The sequence below is a fragment of the Bubalus bubalis genome, chromosome 4 (assembly GCF_019923935.1).
Source record: "Bubalus bubalis isolate 160015118507 breed Murrah chromosome 4, NDDB_SH_1, whole genome shotgun sequence".
Classification (NCBI taxonomy): domain Eukaryota; kingdom Metazoa; phylum Chordata; class Mammalia; order Artiodactyla; family Bovidae; genus Bubalus; species Bubalus bubalis.
In genome coordinates, this window is record NC_059160.1 from 48,582,845 (window position 1) to 48,606,723 (window position 23,879).

The following is a 23,879-nucleotide window of genomic DNA, read 5'->3' on the forward strand; positions in this document are numbered from 1 at the left end:
TGGACTGTAGCCCGCCAGACTCCTCTGTCCATGGGATTCTCCAGGCAGGAACAGTGGAGTGGGTTGCCATGACCTCCTCCAGGGGCTCTTCCTGACCCAGGGATCGAACCTACATTGCAGGCGGATTCTTTATCCCTGAGCCCCAGGGGGAAGCCCCCTGCCCAGGTGCTTTCTAATAACCTACAAATCCTGTCTCCAAAGCTCCAATTCTTGGCTGGGGAGCCACTGTGTCACACCTGTGGGAGCCAGAGTGTTGCCTCTCACAGGAGATCTGGGCCCCTGTGAGTGGATATGAACTCATCAAAGACAGCGCACACTTTCATGTAGCTGTGGCTGGAACAGAGCTCGGAGGATGAAAGGCCCAGCGGATCTGTTATGTGGAAATGGAGCTGTTCCCTTGGCAGATGCGTGTTTGACCTTTTTTTTAGGAAGTTAAGCATCTCTGAGCTCTGCAACTTGAGTGGCACACTCTTTGAGTTTGAAGGCTCACCCACACTGCTTGTGCTCATCAATATATGGATGAAGCTCGGCCCATGTTGTCTCCATGAATTTTTAAACTTTCTGCTCAGGCAGAAGGAGTTTTAAACAGTTGTTAATTACCCAAACTCTGGTTCCAAGTGGGGGAGGAAAAAGAAAAAATTTAAAGCACTCATTGAGCCCAAGATAGAGAAAATTTATGAGTATTGGTATTTCTTCGTAGAGAAGGAGTTAACTAAAAAAATGAAATTGGTTATGCCCTCCTGTTATTCCAGCTGTGGCCCAGCTTAGGCTTATATGCATCCACTAGGATGGCTGCTTACTCTTACACAATTACACATTTAGTCTTCGCAAACAAAAGATAAGGAAGGTTTAATTTTGTTCCTGTTATTTTAAGCAGGTTTACTCAACAAATATGTATCAAGCCACTATTATGTGCTAGGCACTTTTCTAAGTGCTGGCGATACATCAGTGAACAAATCAGAAAAGAGTCTCTGTTCTTTGGGGGCGTACATTCTATCAGGGAGCAGAGAACCAACAATAAGGAAAGCAAAAAAGTAGAGTATGTAGTTTATAGAAGGTGATGCATGCTTGGGAGAAAGGAACAAGTGGAGTAGAGTAAGAGAAATCCAAAGAAACAGATGGTTTAACCTCAGGTGGCCGGGAGAGGGCTCACTGAGAAAGTGACATTTGACCAAAGATCTGAAGGAGATGAGGGAGGAGCCATGCAGGTATCTGTAGAAAGGATGCTGCAGGTGAAGGAACAATGAGTGCAAAGGCAACTGATGATCAGGAGGTTCAATTACTGAAATTTTTTCCCCCTAGTGTTCTAAGAAATGTACCAGGCCTTGAATATTCCTTATCTGATACCCCATTGTCAGAGAGCCAGGTATTAGCCCATGAAACATCATGCCAACAACATTTACAGTGCAGTTTAAAGGTTAAAAAGCAATTTCCTGTGGATTGATGGAACTGTTCTCTACCCTGGTTGAGGTGGTGGCTTCATGAATGTGTTAAAATGTACTCCCCCAAAGTCAGTTTTACCCAGCATTAACTTAAAAACATGAACATGTTGAAAACCAGTTTAGCGCATTTTATTTCAGTCTGCTTAAAGACATGTGGAATAGGGAGGGCAGAGATTAGCACCTCCATTTTGCAGACCAAGAACCTGTGGCCAAAATATTTCTAAGCTGCCAGAGACAGACTGGGCTTCCCAGGGGGCTGAATGGATAAAAAATCCTCCTGCAATGCACGAGGTGCAGGAGATGCAAGTTTGATCCCTGGGTCAGGAAGAGCCCTTGGAGGAGGGCATGGCAACCCACTCCAGTACTCTTGGCTGGAGAATCCCATGGACAGAGGAGCCTGGCAGGCTGTAATCCATAGGGTCGCAAAGAGTCGGACACAACTGAAGTGACTGGGCACAAGAGGCAGACCAGGTCTCAAAGTCCAGTCCATTCAAAGCCTGTTCTCGTGTTTATAGTATCTCGTCTGATACTGCAGACCCTGACACACTGCATCCCAAACAAAAGCACCAGAGTGCTAAGGCTAGGGTCATCCCTAGTGGGGGTCTTATGCCGGGGACCAGCCCCGGCTGATCCAGGGTATTCGAAGGGGAGACGGAGTAGGCGACCTATTTATTTATTTATTTATTCAGAGATATAAAGAATAATAGAATGAGGATAGCTTAGTAGGAAAATTCAGTGGAGAAAAGAAGCTGAGTAGCTTGGTTTACACAGAAAATCAATATAACCCGTGACACCAGGTTAGCTCTGACCACGGAGGCCGCAGGCGCCCTCTCGAATAGCGGAAGGTGCCCCACCTTAGACACCTTCTCGAGTGGGTCTTAGAAGCCCAGGCAAATAAATGGTCGCAGAGGATATCCGCGCTCCAGATGGATACTCAGCTGAAAATTGAGGGGAAGAATGACATGGGGAGACCAAGCATTGGTGAGCAAGGCCCGTAGCTTTATTTTCAACAGGGGCTTATATACCCTAAGTTACACATAGAGGATAATAGGGGATGCAAAGTCAGCAGTCTTTGATGCTTATCAAAAACCAGGGTTTCTTTCCTGCAAATTTATCATATACAAATGGTTTAGGTGATTTACATCATCTTCTGGCCAGAAGGCCTATTAACATTTTATGACTCTTGACAAGGACTTATCAACAAAGACTTATTTTCTCTAAGAGTAATTATTTTAAGGTTTGGCGCCATCTTCCGAAGATAAGATTACATTCCTATAGGGCGGATGTGTAATAGGTTTACAAAGGAAAGAATTTATTACCTTAAGGGTCTAAAGTTACTAACACCAAGGCCACTACTAATTTTTTCTACATAGCAACTATATTAATTAATACACATTCAAGGATACAATTCAGGGGATGTGGAAACTTGGCAACAAACGTTGGCTCATCAATGAAATCTTTTACTAGTTTTATTCTGACAGTTTCTAACTCTCTGAGAGGCTCTAAGCTATTTGAATATTTTAAGCTTCCCGTGCCTTTCGAGGCTGGGAGACTGTAAACAATTGTATGCATAGCTGTAGGTGTCCGGGTAAACTTGTCAGGCGAGTTAGAGAGCCACCTGAGGGGTTTGGATTTAAACACTCCTAATTGCCCAGGAACTTTATTAATTGGAGCTGTAAGTTAACTCTTTGACAGAGAGAGTGAGATGGTGGTGGGGGACAGCCCCCAGTAAAGTCAGAGGTGAGAGCACAAAGCAATAAAGTAGGCAGACTCTGGTTTTTTGGGGGGAAGATGCTCGAGAATATCCGGGGGGACTCCCGAGGCTCGATCCCGCCTTTGCGTATGCCGAGCCTCCTTCCTCATGACCTTTGTCACGAGTGGAATGTCTCTCGCCGGCTCCCGGCAGTCTTACACTTGAAGAATCCTTTTTTTGTTTTCAGTAAGGCATTGTTTTTTTAAGTGTGAGGTTCACAACAACTTGCCAGCAAGGTAGAAAGATTTCCTTATACTCCCTGCCTATCACATGCACAGCCTCCCCCACTATCAACATCCCCACCAGAGTGGTACATCTGTTACAATTGATGAATCAAAATTGACACATCTTAATCACCCAAGGTCCATAGTTTAGAGTTCACTCTTGGGCATTCTATCAGATCAGATCAGTCGCTCAGTCGTGTCTGACTCTTTGCGACCCCATGAATCGCAGCACGCCAGGCCTCCCTGTCCATCACCAACTCCTGGAGTTCACTCAGACTCACGTCCATCGAGTCAGTGATGCCATCCAGCCATCTCATCCTCTGTCGTCCCCTTCTCCTCCTGCCCCTAGTCCCTCCCAGCATCAGAGTCTTTTCCAATGAGTCCACTCTTCTCATGAGGTGGCCAAAGTTCTGGAGTTTCAGCTTTAGCATCATTCCTTCCAAAGAAATCCCAGGGCTGATCTCCTTCAGAATGGACTGGTTGGATCTCCTTGCAGTCCAAGGGACTCTCAAGAGTCTTCTCCAACACCACAGTTTAAAAGCATCAATTCTTTGGCGCTCAGCCTTCTTCACAGTCCAACTCTCACCTCCATACATGACCACAGGAAAAACCATAGCCTTGACTAGACGAACGTTTGTTGGCAAAGTAATGTCTCTGCTTTTGAATATGCTATCTAGGTTGGTCATAACTTTCCTTCCAAGGAGTAAGCGTCTTTTAATTTCATGGCTGCAGTCACCATCTGTAGTGATTTTGGAGCCCAGAAAAATAAAGTCTGACACTGTTTCTACTGTTTCCCCATCTATTTCCCATGAAGTGGTGGGACTGGATGCCATGATCTTAGTTTTCTGAATGTTGAGCTTTAAGCCAACTTTTTCACTCTCCACTTTCACTTTCATCAAGAGGCTTTTTAGTTCCTCTTCACTTTCTGCCATAAGGGTGGTGTCATCTGCATATCTGAGGTTATTGATATTTTGGGCATTCCATGGGCTTGGAGGGCTTGGACAAATGCCTAAGGACATGTATCTATCATTATGGCATCATAGAGAGTATTTTCACTGCTGTGAGTATTATACTGTAAGTATTTTCACAGATCTTCTGTGCTCTGTCTCCTCATCCTCCCACCAGTGTCAGATCTCATCCCGCCCCCCCACCTTCCCATCCCCTGCCATAATCCCTGCAGCCAGTGACCATTTTGCTAACTCCATAATTTTGTCTTTTCTAGAATGTCATATAATTGGAATCACACACAGCATATGGCCTTTGCAGACAGACTTCTTTTGCTTAGTGTGTGGTGCTCAGTGGCGTCTGATTTTTTGCAACTCCATGGACTGTAGCCCGCCAGGCTCCTCTGCCCATGGAATTTTCCAGAGAAGAAGACTGGAGTGGGTTGCCATTTCCTGCTGCAGGGGATCTTCCCGACCCAGGGATCCAACCTGCATCTCTTGTGTCTCCAGCATTGGCAAGTGGATTCTTTACCACCGCGCCACCTGGGAAGCCCCTTCTTTTGCTTAGTCACATGCATTTAAGGTTGCTCCATGTCTTTTCATGGCTTTTATAGCTCATTTTGTTCTGATTTTCTGGAGCTGGTCCTCACCGAGGGTCATTCTGCTCAGTATTGTTCGAGCAGCCAGAATGAGATCGAGTTTGGTTTAGAGGCAAAGGAAAGGTTAATCCTTAAATCAAAGGGTGGAGAGGTGCAAGCTTGTTCACTAGAATACACGCCTCTCAAACACGCCACGGGCAGGGCAGCTTTGTAGGGTTTTTGTCCACACGGAGGGAGCTGGAGTTCTTGCCCGGCGGCTGCCGCTGTGCTACTCCCCACTGTTCAGATCAAAATGTGGAGCTCAGTGCTTCTGCACCTGGCCCAAAGTCACCATTAGAAGTGAGGTGCCGAGAGCAGTGCTTCTGCACACGGCCCTCTGCCGCCATCCTGAAGTGAGGTGCCGAGAGCAGTGCTTCTGCATGCGGCCCTCTGCCCCCATCCTGAAGTGAGGTGCTGAGAGCAGTGCTTCTGCATGCAGCCCTCTGCCCCCATCCTGAAGTGAGGTGCTGAGAGCAGTGCTTCTGCATGCGGCCCTCTGCCGCCATCTTGAAGTGAGGTGCCGAGAGCAGTGCTTCTGCATGCGGCCCTCTGCCGCCATCTTGAAATGAGGTGCCGTGTGCATGATCTGTGCACACAGCCCGCCGACCTCTGAAGTGTAGGGTGCAGCCACTTTGCACTGGGAACCCTGGGCTGAAGTGCCGGTTAGGGGGCTTCTGCAGGCAGTTTCCTGTGAGCAAGTGAAACTAGACTAAATGCAAAGGCGAAAAAAAGGTTAGACTTGACTTTATTAGGCAGATTCTGTTTCGATTTCTCAGAAATTGTTAATGGACTTTGCCGGTGAGTGTCTTCTTAGTACTAAATATTCACTTGCCTGGATGTACCACAGTCGATTTATCACCTCTGAAGAACATTTGATTTCTTCTGAAGTTTTTGCAATTATGAATAAGCTTCGTGCTGTAAACATCCTTGTGCAGGTTATTTGTGTGTGTGGACATACATTTTTTAGCTCCTTTGGCTGAATACCAAGGAGCATGATTGCTGGATAGTATGGTAGGAGTTTATTAAGTTATGTAAGAAATCACCAGACTTGCTTCCAAAGTCAGTATTGCCATGCCTTCTCACTGGCCACAAGTGAGGGTTCTTGACGCTCTACATCCTCGTCAGCCTCAGGTGTTGCCGGTGTTCCAGATTTGGGCTATTCTCATAGGTGTGTAGTGGTATCTCATTGTTATTGTAATTTGCATTTCCCTGCGAACTGTTGATTTGGGGCATCCTTTTGTGAGCTGATTTGCCATCTGTGTATCTTTGGTGAGGTCTCTGTTAAGGTCATTGGTCCATTTTTTACCTTAGTTTGTGAAACAGTGATAGGATTAATGGAGGGTAGGAGAGGATATTAAAGATGTTTGGGGGGACAGAATTAACAGGACCTGGTGACTGAGTGGCTGAAACTGCTGAGGTATAAGGAGGAGCAAAAGGTGAGATTCAAGTTCTGGCCAAAGTGAGTGGATGGTTAGTGGTACTTCTGGGAGGAAGGGGAGGCTGGGTACAAAAAATCATCTGAAGATGAGCACAGAAATGAGTCTGGGTGTGTGTGTCAGTGAGACACCTGTGCAGAGATGTCCACTCTCCTGTGCAGTTCATGATCAGTTGCTTATCTTCATGATCAGTAACTGGTGCTGCTATGGGGCAGTTCTCACTCTATGGAGTTGTTTATGCTTTGATGCAGAACCTGCAGCCATGTGATTTATACCTTATTTCTGTTGTGTGGCTCCATTAACAAGTGAGAAGTCTCCAAGCTTTTAAAACCTTCACAGAAAAGTCTTCCCACCTGCTACAGTCTCCAAGAACTAAGCCTGAAAAGTTGCTTGATATTGTTGTTGTTGTTCAGTCACTCAGTCGTGCCTGACTCTTTGTGACTCCATAAGCTGCAGCACACCAGGCTTCCCTGTCCATCACCAACTCCAGAAGCTTGTTCAAACTCATGTCCATTGCATTGGTAATTGCATCCAACCATCTTGTCCTCTGTCCTCCCCTTTTCCTCCCGCCTTCAATCTTTCCCAGCATCAGGATCTTTTCAAATGAGTCAGTTCTTTGCATCAGGTGCCACAGTATTGGAATTTCGGCTTTAGCATCAGTCCTTCCAGTGAATATTAGGAGTTGATTTCCTTTAAAATTGACTGGTTTGATCTCCTTTGAATCCAAGGGACTCTATAAAGAGTCTTTTCCAGCACCACAGTTTGAAAGCATCAGTTCTTTGGCAGTCAACCTTCTTTATGGTCTGACTCTCACATCCATACATGACTACTGGAAAAGCCATAGCTTTGACTCTACAGACCTTTGCAGGAAAGTGATGTCTCTGCTTTTTAATACGCTCTCTAGGTTTGTCATAGCTTTTCTTCTAAGGAGCAAGCCTCTTTTAATTTCATGGCTGCAGTCACTGTTCACAGTGATTTTGGAGCCCAAGAAAATAAAAGTCTGTCACTGTTTACATTTTTCCCACCACCTATTTGCCAAGAAGTGATGGGACCAGATGCTATGATCTTCATTTTTTAAATGTTGAGTTTTAAGCCAGCTTTTTCACTCTCTTGTTTCACCTTCATCAAGAGGCTTTTTAGTTCCTTTTCACTTTCTGCCATAAGGATGGTGTCATCTGCATATCTGAGGTTATTGATGTTTCTCCTGTCAGTCTTGATTCCAGCTTGAGTTTCATCCAGCCCAGTGTTTTCACATGGTGTACTCTGCAGATAAGTTAAATAAGCAGGGTGACAATATAAAGCCTTGAAGTACTCCTGTCCCAGTTTTGAATATGTTGCTTTATGACATGTTTTATTTTTCTGTCTGGTGTTCTTCCCTGGTGGCTCAGACAGTACAGAATCCGCCTGCAATGTGGGAGACCTGGGTTCGATCCCTGGGTTGGGAAGATCCCCTGGAAGAGGGCATGGCAACCCACTCTAGTATTCTTGCCTGAAGAATCCCCATGGACTGAAGCTACAGTCCATGGGGTCACAAAGAGTCGGACAGGGCCGAACAACTAAGCACATGTGGTCACTCTTGCCCTCTAGTGGCCAGTGGAGGCATAGCGTGGGGCTGAGCCCTCACTTGGCCTCTCCTGAATTCTATCCCAGAAAGATTTTATCCCAGGGTCTTCTGACCTTTTGTTCCTATTTTGTTATTTCCAGAATCTCCCTCACTCCCACCTGGTCCCACCATCAAATTAAGTTTGTCACTGAAGAGATATCCAGTGTCTAGTGGCACAGGAAATCAGTGACTCACAAAACAGTTATACACCTTGCAAATCATGAAATCCAACTCTCTTCTTTTATACCTAAGGACCTAAGTGATTTTCACAACCTCCTAACTTGGCTGCTGCATCCATATATGTGCTCTTCAGTCTGTTTTCCACACAGTGGCCAAGTAGACGAGATTATGTGTGTCTCTTGCTTATAATCATCCAGTGGTTTACTTTTCACCCTTGGAATAAAATCAGAATTATTTCCAAGGTGGCCCTTCATGATCTGGCTCCTTTCTATTTCTCTAAACATTTTCTTATAAAAATCTTCTTATTTTCTGATTAAGCTGGCCTTCCTTCTGTTCTTCAGATGTGCCTAATACTTTCCTACCTCAGGGCCTTTGCATATGTACTTCCCTTACCCTTTATCTTACATCTCAGCTTAAAGGTCACCTCTCAGAGAGGCCTTCTCTGTTAATCTCTATAACAGCACTCTGTGTATTGCCCCAGTCCATGAGTTTTTGTTCATTATCTGCCTCCCTTTACCAGATTATAAGCTCCGCCAGGGCCTGCAGTGAAAGAAATTACAGAATGAGTCTTTAATGAACACTGGAGTTGGTCAAAAAACATAATGCTTCTAAAGGTGGTGAATTCCTGCCAGTGTGAGGTTAACCAGAGTTCCTAAAAAAGAGATTGTTAAATAATCTCTAAGGTCCCTTCATCTCTGTTGATAAACTTTTCTATCCAGTATTTGAAAGATGGAAGATGTTCAGATCCAATAATTGCTCAGTAGCTTGTGTTGGACTAACCCTGTCACAGATGATAGTTATAAATTTTGGATAAAGTATTTGAAAGAATCTGAGATTTTTGGAGAGAAATAAAAAGTAGGTGGGATCTGGAGGAGATTTAACCCTTGAAAAAAGGCACCTGTCCCCACTAAGTGAGATTCACATTGATGTGGCTGTTCTCTGTAAAGCACTCCCCAGTCTATATGGCAGGGAGAAGCTAGAACCAGAGCAGGAAGCTGCAGTTTTATTGATTTGACAGGAAGCAGGCAGAGTCTGGGGCTTCCCAGGTGGTGCTAGTGGTAAAGAACCTGCTTGCCAATGAGGAGATGTAGGAGACATGTGTCTATCCCTGGGTCAGAAAGATCCCCTGGAGGAGAGCCTGGTAACCCCTCCAGTATTCTTGCCTGGGAAATCCCATGGACGGAGGAACCTGGTGGGCTATAGTCCACAGGGCCTCAAAGATTTGGATGGGCCTGAAGCAGCTTAGCAAGCACACATGCAGAATACAGGCTATCAGAGTGGCTAGAAAATGAGGAAATCTAAGGAGATGTCCCCCAATCCATGCTCCCAATAAGATCAGCTGAGGCCTCTGTGAAAACTGTATTCTGGTTCAACCCCTCCTTCTGCCCATTTGTGCTTTTCATGCTTGTAGTTGTTAATCATGGAAACACACTCCAATAAACTTTCTGCTTCCAAATCGTCCTGGCAGAGTCAGTTTCCAGGGGAACTTGACTTAACAACAGTCTAATTGATGTTTATAGAATGTTGTACCCAGCGGCTGCAGAATACATGTTCTTTTCAAGTGAAAATGACGCATTCATCAAGATAGACCATGGTGAGCCATAAAATTAATCTGAGTGGATGTCAAAGATGTTGAAGGATTAAACCCCTATAGACTACGTTCATTAATCATAAATGAATCATATTAAAAGCAATAACATTACAATATCTGAAAAAGCACTGGAGTTTGAAAGTTAAAGATATGTTTAAATAACACATAGGTCAAAAAGAATTAGAAAGAAATAAGAATAATTTTAATTGAATGATAATGTAAATATTAACGTCAGATTTCTGGATTCAGCTAAAGTGGTGCATGGAGGGAAATACATTGCTTTAACTGCTTGTATTAAAAAGAAATGTTTAAAATTAATGGTATAGTTACATCTTAAGAATGTAGAAAAAAGAGAAAATTAAAAATCTTAAACCCAAAGTAAGAAGAGAGGAAGTAATAAAAAGCAGATATAGGTGAAATAGAAAACAAAAAATAGAGAAAATATAAAAAGCTGCAAGTTGTTTCTTTAAAAGATTAATGAAATTTATAAATTCTTAACACAGATTAATCAAAAAGAGAAAAAGCAAATGACTAGTATCAGGAATATCAGGGAAAATTACTACAGATCTTGCAGAAAATGAAATGTTAAATGCTATGAACAACTTTATGCCAAGATATTATACAATTAAAATGAAATGGACCAATTGTTTGAAATCATATATTGCCAATATTGAAATAATAAGAAACAGAGAATATGAATAGATTTATAAAAGCATTTGAGATAATTGTTAAAACCTTTCCAACAACAAAAAAAATCAGCCCCAGATGGCTTCACTGTTGAATTCTGTCAATAAATTAAGGGGGAAAAGAACCCCAATATTACACAAACTTTCAGAAAATTGAAAAGGTAGGGACACTTCAGAATATATTTTGTAAGGTCAGCATTATGCTGGCACCAAAACCTGGCAAAGACATTGATAAAAAAGAAAATCACAGACCAGATTTCTCATGAATACGGATGTAAAAAATCTTCAACAAAATATTCTTGGCTTGAATCCAGCATTATATAAAGAGGGTAATTCACTATGACTAAGTGGGATTTATTCTAGGAATGAAAGATTGGTTTAGCATTTGAAAATCAATTAATGTAACTCATCACATTAAGCAAATACATGATTTTTAAAAACCTTGTTGTTCAGTTGCTAAGTCGTGTCTGACTTTTTGTGACCCCATGGACTGCAGCATGCCAGGCTCCCCTGCTCTTCACTATCTCCCAGAGTTTGCTCAAATTCATGTCCATTGAGTCAGTGATGCTATCTAACTGTTTGTCATTCTCTGCCACTTTTTTCTCCTTTTGCCTTCAGTCTTTCCCAGCATCAAGGTTTTTTCTAATGAGTCAGCTCTTCCCATCAGGTGGCCAAAGTATTGGAGCTTCAGCATCAGTCCTTTCTGTAAATATTCAGGATTGATTTTTCTTTAGGGTTGACTGGTTTGATCTCCTTGCTGTCCAAGGGACTCTCAAGAGTCTTCTTCAGCACCACAGTTTGAAAGTATGAGTTCTTCGCCACTCAGCCTTCTTTATGGTCCAACTCTCACATCCATACATGACTACTGGAAAAACCACAGCTTTGACTATCCAGAACTTTGTTGGCAAAGTGAAGTCTCTGCTTTTTAATATTCTGTCTAGGTTTTTCATAACTTCGCTTCCAAGGAGCAAGTGTCTTTTAATTTTATGGCCGCAGTCACCATCAGCAGTGATTTTGGAGCCAAGAAAATAAAATCTGTCACTGTTTCCACTTTTTCTCCTTCTATTTGCTGTGAAATGATGGGATCAGATGCCATGATCTTTGTTTTTTGAATGTTGAGTTTTAAGCCAACTTTTTCACTCTCCTCTTTTACCTTCATCCAGATGCTCTTCCCTGGTGGCTCAGAGGGTAAAGCATCTGCCTGCAATGCAGGAGACCTGGGTTCGATCCCTGGGTCAGGAAGATTCCCTGGAGAAGGAAATGGCACCCCACTCCAGTACTCTTGCCTGGAAAATCCCATGGACAGAGAAGCCTGGTAGACTACAGTCAATGGGATTGCAAAAGAGTCGGACACGACTGAGCGACTTTACTTAGATGCTCTTTAGTTCCTTTTCACTTTCTGCCATGAGAGTGGTATCATCTGCATATTTGAGGTTGTTGATGTTCCCCTAGCAGTCTTGATTCCAGCTTGTGATTCATTCAGCCCAGCATTTCGCATGATGTACTCTGCATATAAGTTAAACAGAGTGACAACTTACAATCTTGTATTACTCCTTTCCCAATTTTGAACCAATCCATTGTTCCATGTTCTGTTCTAATTGTTGCTTCTTAACCTGCATACAGGTTTCTCAGGAGACAGGTAAAGTGGTCTGGTCTAAGAATTTTCCTCAGTTTGTTGTGATCCACACAGTCAAAGGCTTTAGCATAGTCAGTGAAGCAGAAGTAGATGTTTTTTTCTGGAATTTCCTTGCTTTCTCTATGATCCAACAAATGTTGGCAATTTGATCTCTGGTTCCTCTGCCTTTTCTAAATCCAGCTTGTATATCTGAAAGTTCTGAATTTACATACTGTTGAAGCCTAGCTTGAAGGACTTTGAGCATAACTTTACTAGTATGAGAAATGAGTACAATTATACAGTAGTTTGAACATTTTTTGGCACAGCCCTTCTTTGGTATTGGAATGAAAACTGACCTTTTCCAGTTCTGTGGCCACTGCTGAGTTTTCCAAATTTGCTGGCATATTGAGTACAGCATTTTAACATCATTTTTTTAGGGTTTGAAGTAACTCAGCTGGAATTCCATCACTTCCTCTAGCTTTGTTTGTAGTGATGCTTCCTAAGGCCCACTTGACCTCGAACTCCAGGATATCTAGTTCTAGATATGACCACATCGTCATGGTTATCCGGGTCATTAAGACATTTTTGTATAGTTCTTCTGTGTATTCTTGCCAACTCTTCTTAATCTCTTCTGCTTCTGTTAGGTCTTTACTGCTTTGGTCCTTTATCATCCCGTCCTTGCATAAAATGTTCCCTTGGTATCTCCAATTTTCTTGAAGAGATCTCTAGGCTTTCCCATTATATTATCTTCCTCTACTTCTTTGTGGTGTTCATTGAAGAATGTCTTCTTATCTCTTCTTGCTGTTCGCTGAAACTCTGTATTTAGTTGGGTATATCTTTCCTTTTGTCCCTTGCCTTTGGCTTCTCTTCTTTCCTCAGCTATTTGTAAGGACTCCTCAGACAACCACTTTGCCTTTTTGCATTTCTTTTTCTTTGGGATGGTTTTGGTCACTGCCTCCTGTACAGTGTGATGAACCTCCATCCGTAGTTCTTCAGGCACCCTGTCTACCAGATCTGATACTTGAATCTATTTGTCACCTCCACTGTACAATCATAAGGGATTTGATTTTAGGTCATACCTGAATGGGCTAGTGGTTTTCCCTACTTTCTTCAATTTAAACCTGAATTTGCCATAAGGAGCTCATGATCTGAGCCACAATCATCTTAATTAATCTAGAAAATCACTTCACAAATTCAACATCCATTCATGATAAAAACTCTAAGCCAACTAAGACTATAAGGCAACTGTCCCAACCACTATGGGAGGGTTTTGGACAGTTTCTTAAAAAGCAAAAACATATGCCTGCCCATGACCTGACAAATTAACTTCTAGATATTTTCCCAAAGAAAAAGTCAGTCTCTCAACCAGTCTCTCTCTCTGTCTCTTCACCCTACTCTTTCCCCTTTCTTTGTTTCTCTCTCCACAAAATTACTTAAATAAAACATCCTTAGAGCAATTCTATTCAGAATTCCCACCCCAAACTGAAAACATTTCAGACATCCCTCAAAAAGAGAATGTAGTAACAATTTGTAGTTATTCATCTAGCAGAACACTACTCAGTGATAAAAAAAGAGTGACTTGTTACATACAACATAGCTGAGTCTTGAAACCATTATGTTGAGGGAAAGAAGCCACGCAGAAAGGAATAAAACACAATCACATTTATATAAAGTTCAGGAATAGGTAAAATTAACATACGATGATAGTCATCAGCAAAGCCTTTGCCCATGAGGACACGTGGATTGCTAGAAAGGGACACAGGACAACTTCCTGAGGTGACCGGAGTATAATAAATCTTCTGCCAGCATACCTCAGCAAAAACATAAAATAATCTTAAAAAAAATAAAATATAGGTGGGGTCGAATTGCATGATTGAAACCATTTTTCTCAGTGAGAAATTTTGATCTTAAATGAATAATTTGTTTTTTTAAAACTTATTTTGCTCTGTTTGGAAAAGGACTTCATTTGTTTATTAACCTGCTGGGCTGTCCTGACAAAATTTCACAGACTGGCTTAAACAACAGAAATTTGTTTTCTTACATTTCCAGAGGCTGGCAGTCTGAGGTCAGGGTGCCAGAATGGATGGTTTCTGGTGAGAGCTGTCTCCCTGGCTTGCAGACGGCTGCCTCCCCGTGTGTCCTCACATGGCCGAGGAATAGCAAACTCCCTCTTGTCTTTTTTTATGAGGACATTAATGCTCTCAATGAGAGCACCATCCTCATGGCCTCATCTAACCCCATTACCTCCAAAAGAACCCATCTCCAGATACCAGCATGTTACTGGTGAGGGCTTCCACATGCGGATTTGAAGGACACAATTCAGTTCGCAGCTTCTAGAAAATGTGGAAAATACAGGTAACTGGAAAAAACAAAAGCCCATGTAGTCCGGTGATGCAGATATAGTCACTATTAACATCCTGATGTCTTTTTCTTTCCCAAGTTTTGTTATTTCAACTTATATGTGGTTGTAGTCATTCTGTACCTATAATCTTATATCACCATCTTTTAAATTAAAACATGACATTTTTTCTGCATGACTAAAATCCCTTTTTAAGTACCTCTTTTTAATAGCCACAAAAGGTTCCTCTGGATGTGCTGTAGTTTACATATTTGTTATCCGGTGGTTGAACGTTGAAAGACTTTCCAGTATTCTGCTAGTGTAAATAATGCTGTGATAAATACATTTGTCCAAGAGGCTTTTTCTGTAACTCGGATTGCTTTCTTGGGGTAGAATTCCAGAAAATGGAAATTGTAGGTTAAAAGGGTGTGCTCTAATTAGATGTTGCCAAATTCCTTGCCAAAAAGATGTCCTACTTTGCACTGTCCCCAGGAGCAGGGCAAGAAGAGGCTTTATTGGTTTGCTCTTAAGAGGCTGAGGTCGTTTCCACTAATGTGTTTCTTGGCCTGTTTCCACAGGTGAAAGAAAAGACAGCTGTAGCTGACTTGTGGGGGACTCCCTTGGCTCTTTTGGCCCAAGACCCTACCACTCCCTCTCCCTGGCAGCCTGTATTCTGGGTCTCACCTAGACAGCCCGAGTAGGAACAAGCCATCTCGTCCATCACAGCCATGAATTTCCTCCGGCGGCGCCTCTCTGACAGCAGCTTTGTGGCCAACCTGCCTAATGGCTACATGACGGACCTGCAGCGCCCAGACAGCTCCACCAGCTCGCCTGCATCCCCCGCCATGGAGAGGAGGCGCCCTCAGCCCCTGGCAGCCTCCTTCTCCTCTCCAGGATCCAGCCTTTTTAGTTCCTTCTCCAGTGCCATGAAGCAGACCTCACAGGCCCCCTCGGGGCTGATGGAGCCTCCGGGTCCCTCCACGCCTGTTGTTCAGAGGCCCAGGATCCTATTGGTGATCGATGATGCCCACACAGACTGGTAAGCAGCACTCTGCAGGTGCCCCCACGTAGGGGCAGGAGAGGAGACGGGGCTTATCTCACTCTTGGGGAAGAGAGAGGGGAAGAGCTGTGAGAGACTCTGTGGTATCAGAGACTGGCAGGAGGGACGGGCATTAATGCCAGGCACCACAGCAGCTACCTTGTGCCATACTCTGTGCAAAGGGCTTTATATTTAAGGTCTGCAGTCTCTCACCTGCAAATCCAAAACCCAAAAAGCTCACTAGAAAATATTTTATAGCCTATTTGCTAGCAAAGCCTGATCTGAAGGAAAGTTAGACTGGAATAGTCTTCGTTGTACCACTCACTGTGCTTGTTCATATCATTTGCTGAAAACTTCTTAATACATTTGATATGGGGTACTGCCCAGGGCCCGTAGGAAGTATTATATAATATATGGTATATGTACTGTATTACTTTCCTAATAATAGAAAACTTTAAAAAATCTGAAATAACTGTGGTAAGTCGCTTAACCTCTTTGAGCTTCAGCCATGCTCCCTCAATGAGTGAGGTTGCCATTGAGGGTAAAAGAAATCAACAAAAGTCCGCAGTCCTTAATCTCAAGGGACCAGAGTGCCTGAGTTTGCATTCCTCCTCTTCCATTGACTGGCAGTCTGGTTCCAGAACCTGTCTTAACAGGACAGGAAAGGTGGGCAGAAATGATATCCCTCCAGTCTCTTCCCAGGTGTGCCCCATCCTGATAGCCGGGAAGCATCCTGGTTGGGGGGCAGAGACTGGACACATGTGTCAAGGTCATTGTAGCAGTAGTTCCACAGGTAGTTACTGAGCACTGATCGAGTGCAAATAACAGCCTTCAGTTCAGTTCAGTTGCTCAGTCGTGTCCGACTCTTTGTGACCCCATGAACCGCAGCACACCAGGCCTCCCTGTCCATCACCAACTCCCAGAGTCCACCCAAACCCATGTCCATTGAGTCGGTGATGCCAGCCAGCCGTCTCATTCTCTGTCGTCCCCTTCTCCCTCCCTCAATCTTTCCCAGCATCAGGGACTTTTCCAATGAGTCAGCTCTCATAACAGCCTTAGGTACTCGGATAAGTAATGAACAGGCCCTGCACACAGGAAGCTGCGTGCAGGTGGAAAAGAGGTCTCTATTTGAAATTTTTGCTAGAAAAGATACGTATTATCAGTCCACTTGGAGACATAGAATTTTCAGTCCAGGAAGTAAACCTAAATATGGAGACCCGGAGGTACCCCGTTTAGGGCAGTTCTGGCAATGGACCCATGGATGGCCATGGGGGCTGGAGGGCAAGGTTTCCTGTGTGTGTCTCCAAAAGCCACCACAGAGTAGGCACAGAGTCAGCATCCAGTAAGCACGTATTACATGAACCAGTTAATATATTCAGTTCACTGAGCATGCCAGTGCTCTCTTATTCTAACTTGGATGTGTGTGCTCACATTCATTCCTTGAAAAGTGAATTCAGGTTGGGAATGGTTGAGCCTGTACTTTGGAGTGGGAGGTAATTATAGTTTATAACATATTCAATGCAGTCAACATTAAAGCATGTTCAGTAGGTTCAGACTTTCGCCTTTATTTTCCTGCTATGGAATCACTTCGTCTTAACCAGGGTGGTCGGATGCCTGGCCTCTGTTCTGATCCATTCTGAGTTGTTTTCAGTGATGCTTGAAGGGTCTTACGTGAAGCGTTGTTCATCTCTGCCTGTGAAGTTATGCAGAGCATCATATTTAGGTTCTGAGCCAAGGGGTTGATTTCTGCAGAAGTGTTGATTTCACTCACCCCTGCCTGTGCAGTGCTGCTGCCTATCTGCCTGGTAATCAGAATGCCTACATGGCTTTTGCAGTCCTCTGTTTCTCTTTAACCCAACTTGACCTTGATTTTGAGTGTTCTCTGTTGACTGCACCATCTCTGGTTCAGTCAAGGTTTGCCATAATATGGTCTTGGAAAGGGGTATTTGTCAAAAACGTTACTTTTTGTATGGATCCTGAGCTCATAAATGGCAGCAAGGTGAAGTGGTTAAGGATTCAGACTTCAGAGCTATCTGCATTAAATCTCTACCCCATAATAGCTATATGACCTTTGAAAGTTACTGCACCTAAATGGTAAAATAGTACCTACCTGTAGAGTTAATATATGTAAGTACGGTTGAAATCTGAATTACTATAAAAGTGTTTAGGATGTGTCTAGTAGAAAGTAAGTGCTATTTAAGTGCATATTATTATTGCAGACTATTGTGACCTTTTGTGCAATATTAATCATCTTGACTGCAACCCCTGTAGGCCTACTTATTTAATTTCTTTATGCCCAATATTAGGCAGAATAGATTAGGATTTACCCCCACTGTGCTATGGTTTTCTAATGGTCAATCTTCCCTACTAGCTCTCAGGTGATAAAGTTGAGTCTTACTGATTAATCTCTGTCTGCCCCCAACCCAGTGCCCATATGGTGTGTAGTTTAATGTAGGCGCACAGCTAATGACGCTGAAATGCCATAAATTACCTTAGCCGAGTAACATTTGAATTTTGACTTTGGTCTTCAATCTCTCTAATCCACAGGAGTGACCAGTGTGTGAATTTTAGTCTGTGCACCCTGGTGGGGGACACAGTTTTTGGCTAGAGGAATTTCTTCTGGTCTGTTTCAATCATGCTTCGTGTGCCCACAAGTTAATTAGGGATTGAGAACAGCAGTCCACTTTTCTTGCCTCTCAGAGGGTTAAAAGTGGAACAGTGAGAAACTGAGTCTCATTATTATGTCACCTGAGAGTTAGCTGTGCATTCATTGGATGTTTGTGACAGAGACTTCCGACCCACACATGACAGCTTCTCATAGAGAACTCATCCTAGGTTCTTTAAGAACTTGAGAACATTTGCTGGTTGCCTTAGAACCCCAATTTCTTCCCTGCCAAGTTCCGGGATACCTGTCGTCCTCCCATACCAGGAGCGGCCAGCAGGTGGCGGGCTAGCCCCACTGTCCCTGGCTAGTTTTGGCAGAGTCCGGCTGCCTCTGGGGTCAGGCCCCTGCCCAGCGCCTCCTTCATTGTGCAGACTGTCTCCTGAGAGGAAGAAGCTGTTGAAGAGGGAGAAGCCCGCTCACACAGCCCCTTTCTTTCTCCTTTGAGATGGTAATGAGAGGGGGAGATGATCCCCGTCTGGACTGAGCGTGAACCCATCAGGAACAATGTGGCTCCCTTTTCTCCCTTGTCAGCCTTGGTTCCTTCTTTCTGTCACTCCTTTCCTGGTCCAGGACCCTGCTGCAGAATCAGGTTTCCTAGAGGGTGAGAGAGTTACAGGAACCTCCCCCTCTTGCTTCCTGACAGAGGCCAGCTTGCAGCCTTTCAGAACCAGCCTGGGCCTCCCAGGGATGAATGATACCTGGCCAGTGGCCAGGGGGAAGCGAGGGAGAGGAGGACTGTCCATCTTCTGCGGAGACACAGAGGATCCCAAAGCCGCCTTTACTGGAAAGGGGGACTAATGGCGGACGGAGCATTTTGAGATCCCACGACCTTTTGGGGTTGCCCCAGAGGTTAGCCTGGCTACATCAGGGAGGTTGGGGATCTTTGGACCAGACTCACGCCCCAATAAGATCTGGGTCAGGAGTCCCTCTGAACTCAGGCTGGTACTGTCCTCTGGGATGATGGGCGATCAGTCAGGTTTGAGAACCACAAGGGAAAGGAGAAATATAACAAATGGATTTCAGGCTCATTTTTCTTCAGCCCTCTCCACTCATTCTCTTGCCAGTTTTCCAGCGCTTTGACTGGTGTCAGTCCTCTAGTCTTGACCTTACCTCCTGTATACCTTTAATGTTACCACCAAAGTATCCTCTTTCCAAAATCGAATCTTGCAAGTTTACTCCCATGTCCCATCAGGTGTCACCTTTTACAACCATTAGGTGGTACATCATTGCCCTCAAGTCCAAAGTCAGAGTGTAAGCATGTCTGCCCCCACTCTAGGTCTGCCTCCAGCTCAGCGTCCTCTTTGCTGCTTATTCCACAGGAATAGCAAAGGTTTGTAGTTTTCAAACACACCTCTGCCTTAGCTCATACTGTTCCCTGCTACCTGGAATGCCTTTCCCTATGTTGTTGTTCACTGGGCCAATCTCCATTCATCCTCAAAAGCCTGCTCAAGTTTCACTTCTTCTCTGAAGTCTTCCCTGACACACCTACCCTGCCAACAGTGCTAGTAACTTCCTCCTTTGATAACTTAAAATACACTTCATCATGCCACCACAGCACACATCACGCTGTGTTGTACTTGGTTTTAGGTAGCTGTCTCTTCTGCAAGAACAAGGCCTGTGTCTTCCTCTTTTTGTATCCCTGGAGCTCACCGTGTAATATATTTTCAGTTAGCATATGTCATTGTCCCAAACCATTCCAACCAGAACAGCCTGTATTGGGCATCATGGGGCCTGAAATTCACCTTACTGCAAGAGTCAGCAATATAGTGCATACAGTTGAGGGCTTACCAGTTTTACTCACCTGTGTATAAAGTCTTGGCTGTTTATTTTTCAGTATGTATGCCCCCTTCACCCCAACATCCTCCTCCCCAAGCCCATCCAGGCTCCAGAGACCTTGAAGGTAAAACTGAGATCAAAGAAGTACACCGAACCTTGTTATGAAGAATCTTTCTGGGGGTCATGATCAATGTTCTTATTTTGAAGAAATCAAACCTAGGGTTCCGGTACATTCTGTAGCAATAATTTTAAAAATTCATCTACTTATTTGTTTTAACAATCTCATAGAGCTGCCTTACACTGTAAAGCAGTAATCTACAGTGTAAATTATTGCCACAAAATGTACTAGAACCCAAGGTTTGATTTTTTTTTTTTTTTTTTTTTTTTTTCAAAATGAGAACATTGATCATGACCCAGAAAAGGGTTCTTCATAACAAGGTTGGGTGTACTTCTTGATCTCAGTTTTACCTTCAAGGTCTCTGGAGCCTGGATGGGCTTGGGAGGGGGATCTTGAGGTGAAGGGGGCATAAGGCAGCTAAGGCTTGGCCCCCAGCCCCTCCCTCCAGGGGTCTCTCAAACCCTCCCTCCTCTTGCTTCCCATGGTCCTTGTTCCCAGAATGGCTGCTCTTCTCTTTCAGCAATGATCTATTGTTGTTGTTCAGTCGCTCAGTGGCGTCTGACTCTCTGTGACTCCATGGACTGCAGTACACCAGGCTTGCCTGTCCTCTACCAGCTCCTGGAGTTTGCTCAAACTCATGTCCATTGAGTCGGTGACGCCATCCAAGCATCTCATCCTCTGCCACCCCCTTCTTCTTTTGCCTTCAGTCTTTTCTAGCATCAGAGTCTTTTCCAGTGAGTCAGTTCTTTGCATCAGGTGGCCAAGTATTGGAGCTTCAGTCCTTCCAGTGAATGTCCAGGGTTGATCCATTGTTACCCTCCCTCTTATTCTCCACCCTTCCATAGAATTTCCTTTTTCTTTTACTTGTTGAGGAGGAAATGAAAAGGGGATTCTTAGTTTTAAACACCCCTTAGCTACTATCCTTTCAGCCTGGAGTTTGTGAGGCTGCCGCATCCTACCATATGACGGTTAATGATACTAATTAGAGCACCTTGCGCATGTCTAGATTCACTGAGAGTTGCTATATTGTGTGATAATTTGTGTCCCCACCACCACCCACCCACCCATGCCTACTTGCTGTCTTTGTGTCCTAGAGCCTAGAACAGGGCAGGTAGATAATGGGTGCTGGGAAACGTCTGTTGATTGAACGAGTGATTTGGAGGTGACATTACAGGTAATGGCAAGGGTGAAGGTGTGACAGTGATGCTGAGAGTGACCTTGGTGGCATTCTTTAATCCCCTTTCCCCTCTCACACCGCTCAGTCTAACTGGAAGTCACACTGGCCGTGAGAGCATTTACACCATGGAAATGGGCAAATGCTGCAAACCAGGATTTTTAGGTCTCCCTAGAGAGCCAGCCAGTATACCACTGCCAGTCACACTTTCTGATTTTCCTAGGAAGGATTTTACAGACAAGAAAGCAAGGCACGGACATACCATGCACTGCTTGAGAAACCAAAACAGGAGAGGGGTAGGCTTGGACTTTAACAAGAGTAACTTCTTTGCAGGCATATCTCATGGTGACCTACCTCCTGCTGACTGTTTCCGAGGGCTTCAGTGTTTGGCATGATGTAGGTGCTAAGAAGTCTAGGTTGAAAATGAGTGAACACACAAATGAAGAAACCATGAGCTCTTTGGGAATGCGGTCAGGTCCTCCTCACTGTCATAGGACAAGCACCTGTGCACTTTGCACGACCAGACACTGTGCTAAATGGTTTTCATGGATTCTCTGATTTAATCCTCTCAACAACTGATGGAGCACTATTACTGTTCTCATGTGAAGAAGGGGACTAAGGCTCCGAGCCCAGGATGAGAGCAGGCACAGTGGCGTGTGCAGCCGGCCCAGGCTGGCCAGCTGACAAGTCTGGCATCCCTGTCTTCCTGTCATCCTTCCCTCTCCCACCTGAGCACAGGCCTCGTGTGCTGTGTCCGAGGGCTCTGGAGCCTCGTGTGAGTGCACATACCACACACGCTCATGTCCAAGGGCAGGACTCCCTGTTACAGCACGGTGGCCAAGTGACCTCCTCCTCAGAGGAAAGTGCCCACCTCGAGCACCCTCTCCATCAGTGCCTTTGGGCAGCCAGAATGTTGACGTGCAGGGGAAGTGGGGGTTCCTGTAGCCATCCAGACACTCGTGAGCTCAGGGTGTCTTGGCAGCCCCTTGAAGCCTTGCTGTGGCCTAATTGGCCCCAGGGTGGCCAGGACTTTCTGCTTCCCACTGTGCAATCTTGTCAGGGGACGGTTGCAGTGGGTGGGAAGGGGGCATTAAATTGAGAGCTGGCATCACCAGCAGAGGCTTTTGGGTAGAGTTGCTTGTTGCTTTAGCCAGTAAAAATAAGGATGTCCAATTAATAATTAGACAAACAGTGCATTAGTATAAATATATCCCATGCAATATATAGATTTGTACCACAAAATTATTTGTTGTTTATCTGGAATTCATTTTTAAGTAGATGTCTGCTAGTTTATCTTTCCACCCCACTACTTACGGAGGGTGGCAACAAGAGGCAGTGCCCAGCCCTGCTAACATGGGCCCAGTGAGAAGCTGGCCTTTGTGCGTCCTTGCCTTCTGGTTGGGGAGCCAAACCAGCCCTCCCACCCCTTCCATTGACCTCATTCTCAGGAAGCTGCTTTCCTGGCCTGTGATGAGGACTGAACAGTCTCAGTCACCAGCAGGGCAGGAACAAAATCAAGTGGACAGTCTCGAGGCAGACTGCCTGGACCCCTGTGCTCTCGCTCACTCATGAGACCTTGGGGGATTCTGACCTCCGGGCCTCACATTCCTCAGTTGTAAGGCAGGATCGTGGCACCTCTCATGAAGGGTCAGTAAGAGGTGGAGATGATGCCACAAGCGGGGCTGGTATTGGGCTTAGCTGTCGTAACAGGCACTGAAATGGTGACGGTGTTAACAGTTGATTGCAGGGGCTTCCCTGTGGTCCAGTGGCTAAGACTCCATACTCCCAATGCAGGGGGCCTGGGTTCAATCCCTGGTCAGGGAACTAGATCCCACATGCCACAGCTAAAGATCCCATATGCTGCAGCGAGAGCTCCACATGCCACAAGGAAGACGGGAGATCCTGTGTGCTGCAGCTAAGACCCTGCACAGCCAAATAAATAAAAATGTTAAAAAACAAACAAACAAACAGCTAATTGTGATACTAACTGCTGGTGAATAGAGTGGCACTGGCAGGCAGCGGGGAGGAGGCCACGTGGCACGTTTCTCAGCTCAGCTGGACGTGCTTGAGGGCTGCGTTCTAGAAGCCCTGGAGGAGGGGTGTCTGTGTGCTGGTGGGCTGGCACACTCTCTACTCTGAAGACGGGAAGACGGGGACCGGGCTGGTTCCCCTCCTCCTAGAGTTGGTAGGGGGGCTCAAGGCAGGATACACACCTGTCTGTTCAAGACACTAGGCTCTAGGAAACAAAATCCTTATGTCTCCCCCCACCCACCTCTTCCCCCACCCCTAAGACTCTCCTTGAAATAAGGGCAAGCCCTGCCTGTTCCCTGTGGGGAAATCCAGAGGTGGGGGGCAGGGAGCTAGGAAAGGCCTGGTGAGAGGGGTCTTGCCATCCTCTTACTCCCTTCATTCACAGATTCACACAAGCCACCCCCTGCAACCTGGGGTGGCGCTGGGCTTCTAGGCTCGTCCTCCCACTCTGGGCACCCCCTGCCACTCCCCCTCCCTCCACCTTGGTGCCTGGAGCGGGAGGGGCCTTGGGCATTCCCCAGCAGCCTGGCCTGTCGCCTGGACACCAGCGCCGCTTTCCCAGGCCCGGCCCCTTTTATCAGGGGGACAATGTCCGCACACAGTGAGGGCCTTGTGTGGCACCCAGG

At 45.0% G+C, this 23,879-nt stretch overlaps 1 protein-coding gene across 2 annotated transcripts in view; it reads left to right on the forward strand.

Moving 5' to 3' along the window:
• SYN3 (synapsin III) overlaps nt 1–23,879 on the forward strand; it is a 484,704-nt gene that overhangs the window by 21,567 nt on the left and 439,258 nt on the right. For both annotated transcript variants that reach the window (XM_025283567.3, XM_025283568.3), the window contains exon 2: nt 15,029–15,489. In XM_025283567.3, the coding sequence (XP_025139352.2) occupies nt 15,179–15,489 (311 nt within the window). In that variant the 5' untranslated portion in view covers nt 15,029–15,178. The remainder of the gene's footprint in view (nt 1–15,028; nt 15,490–23,879) is intronic.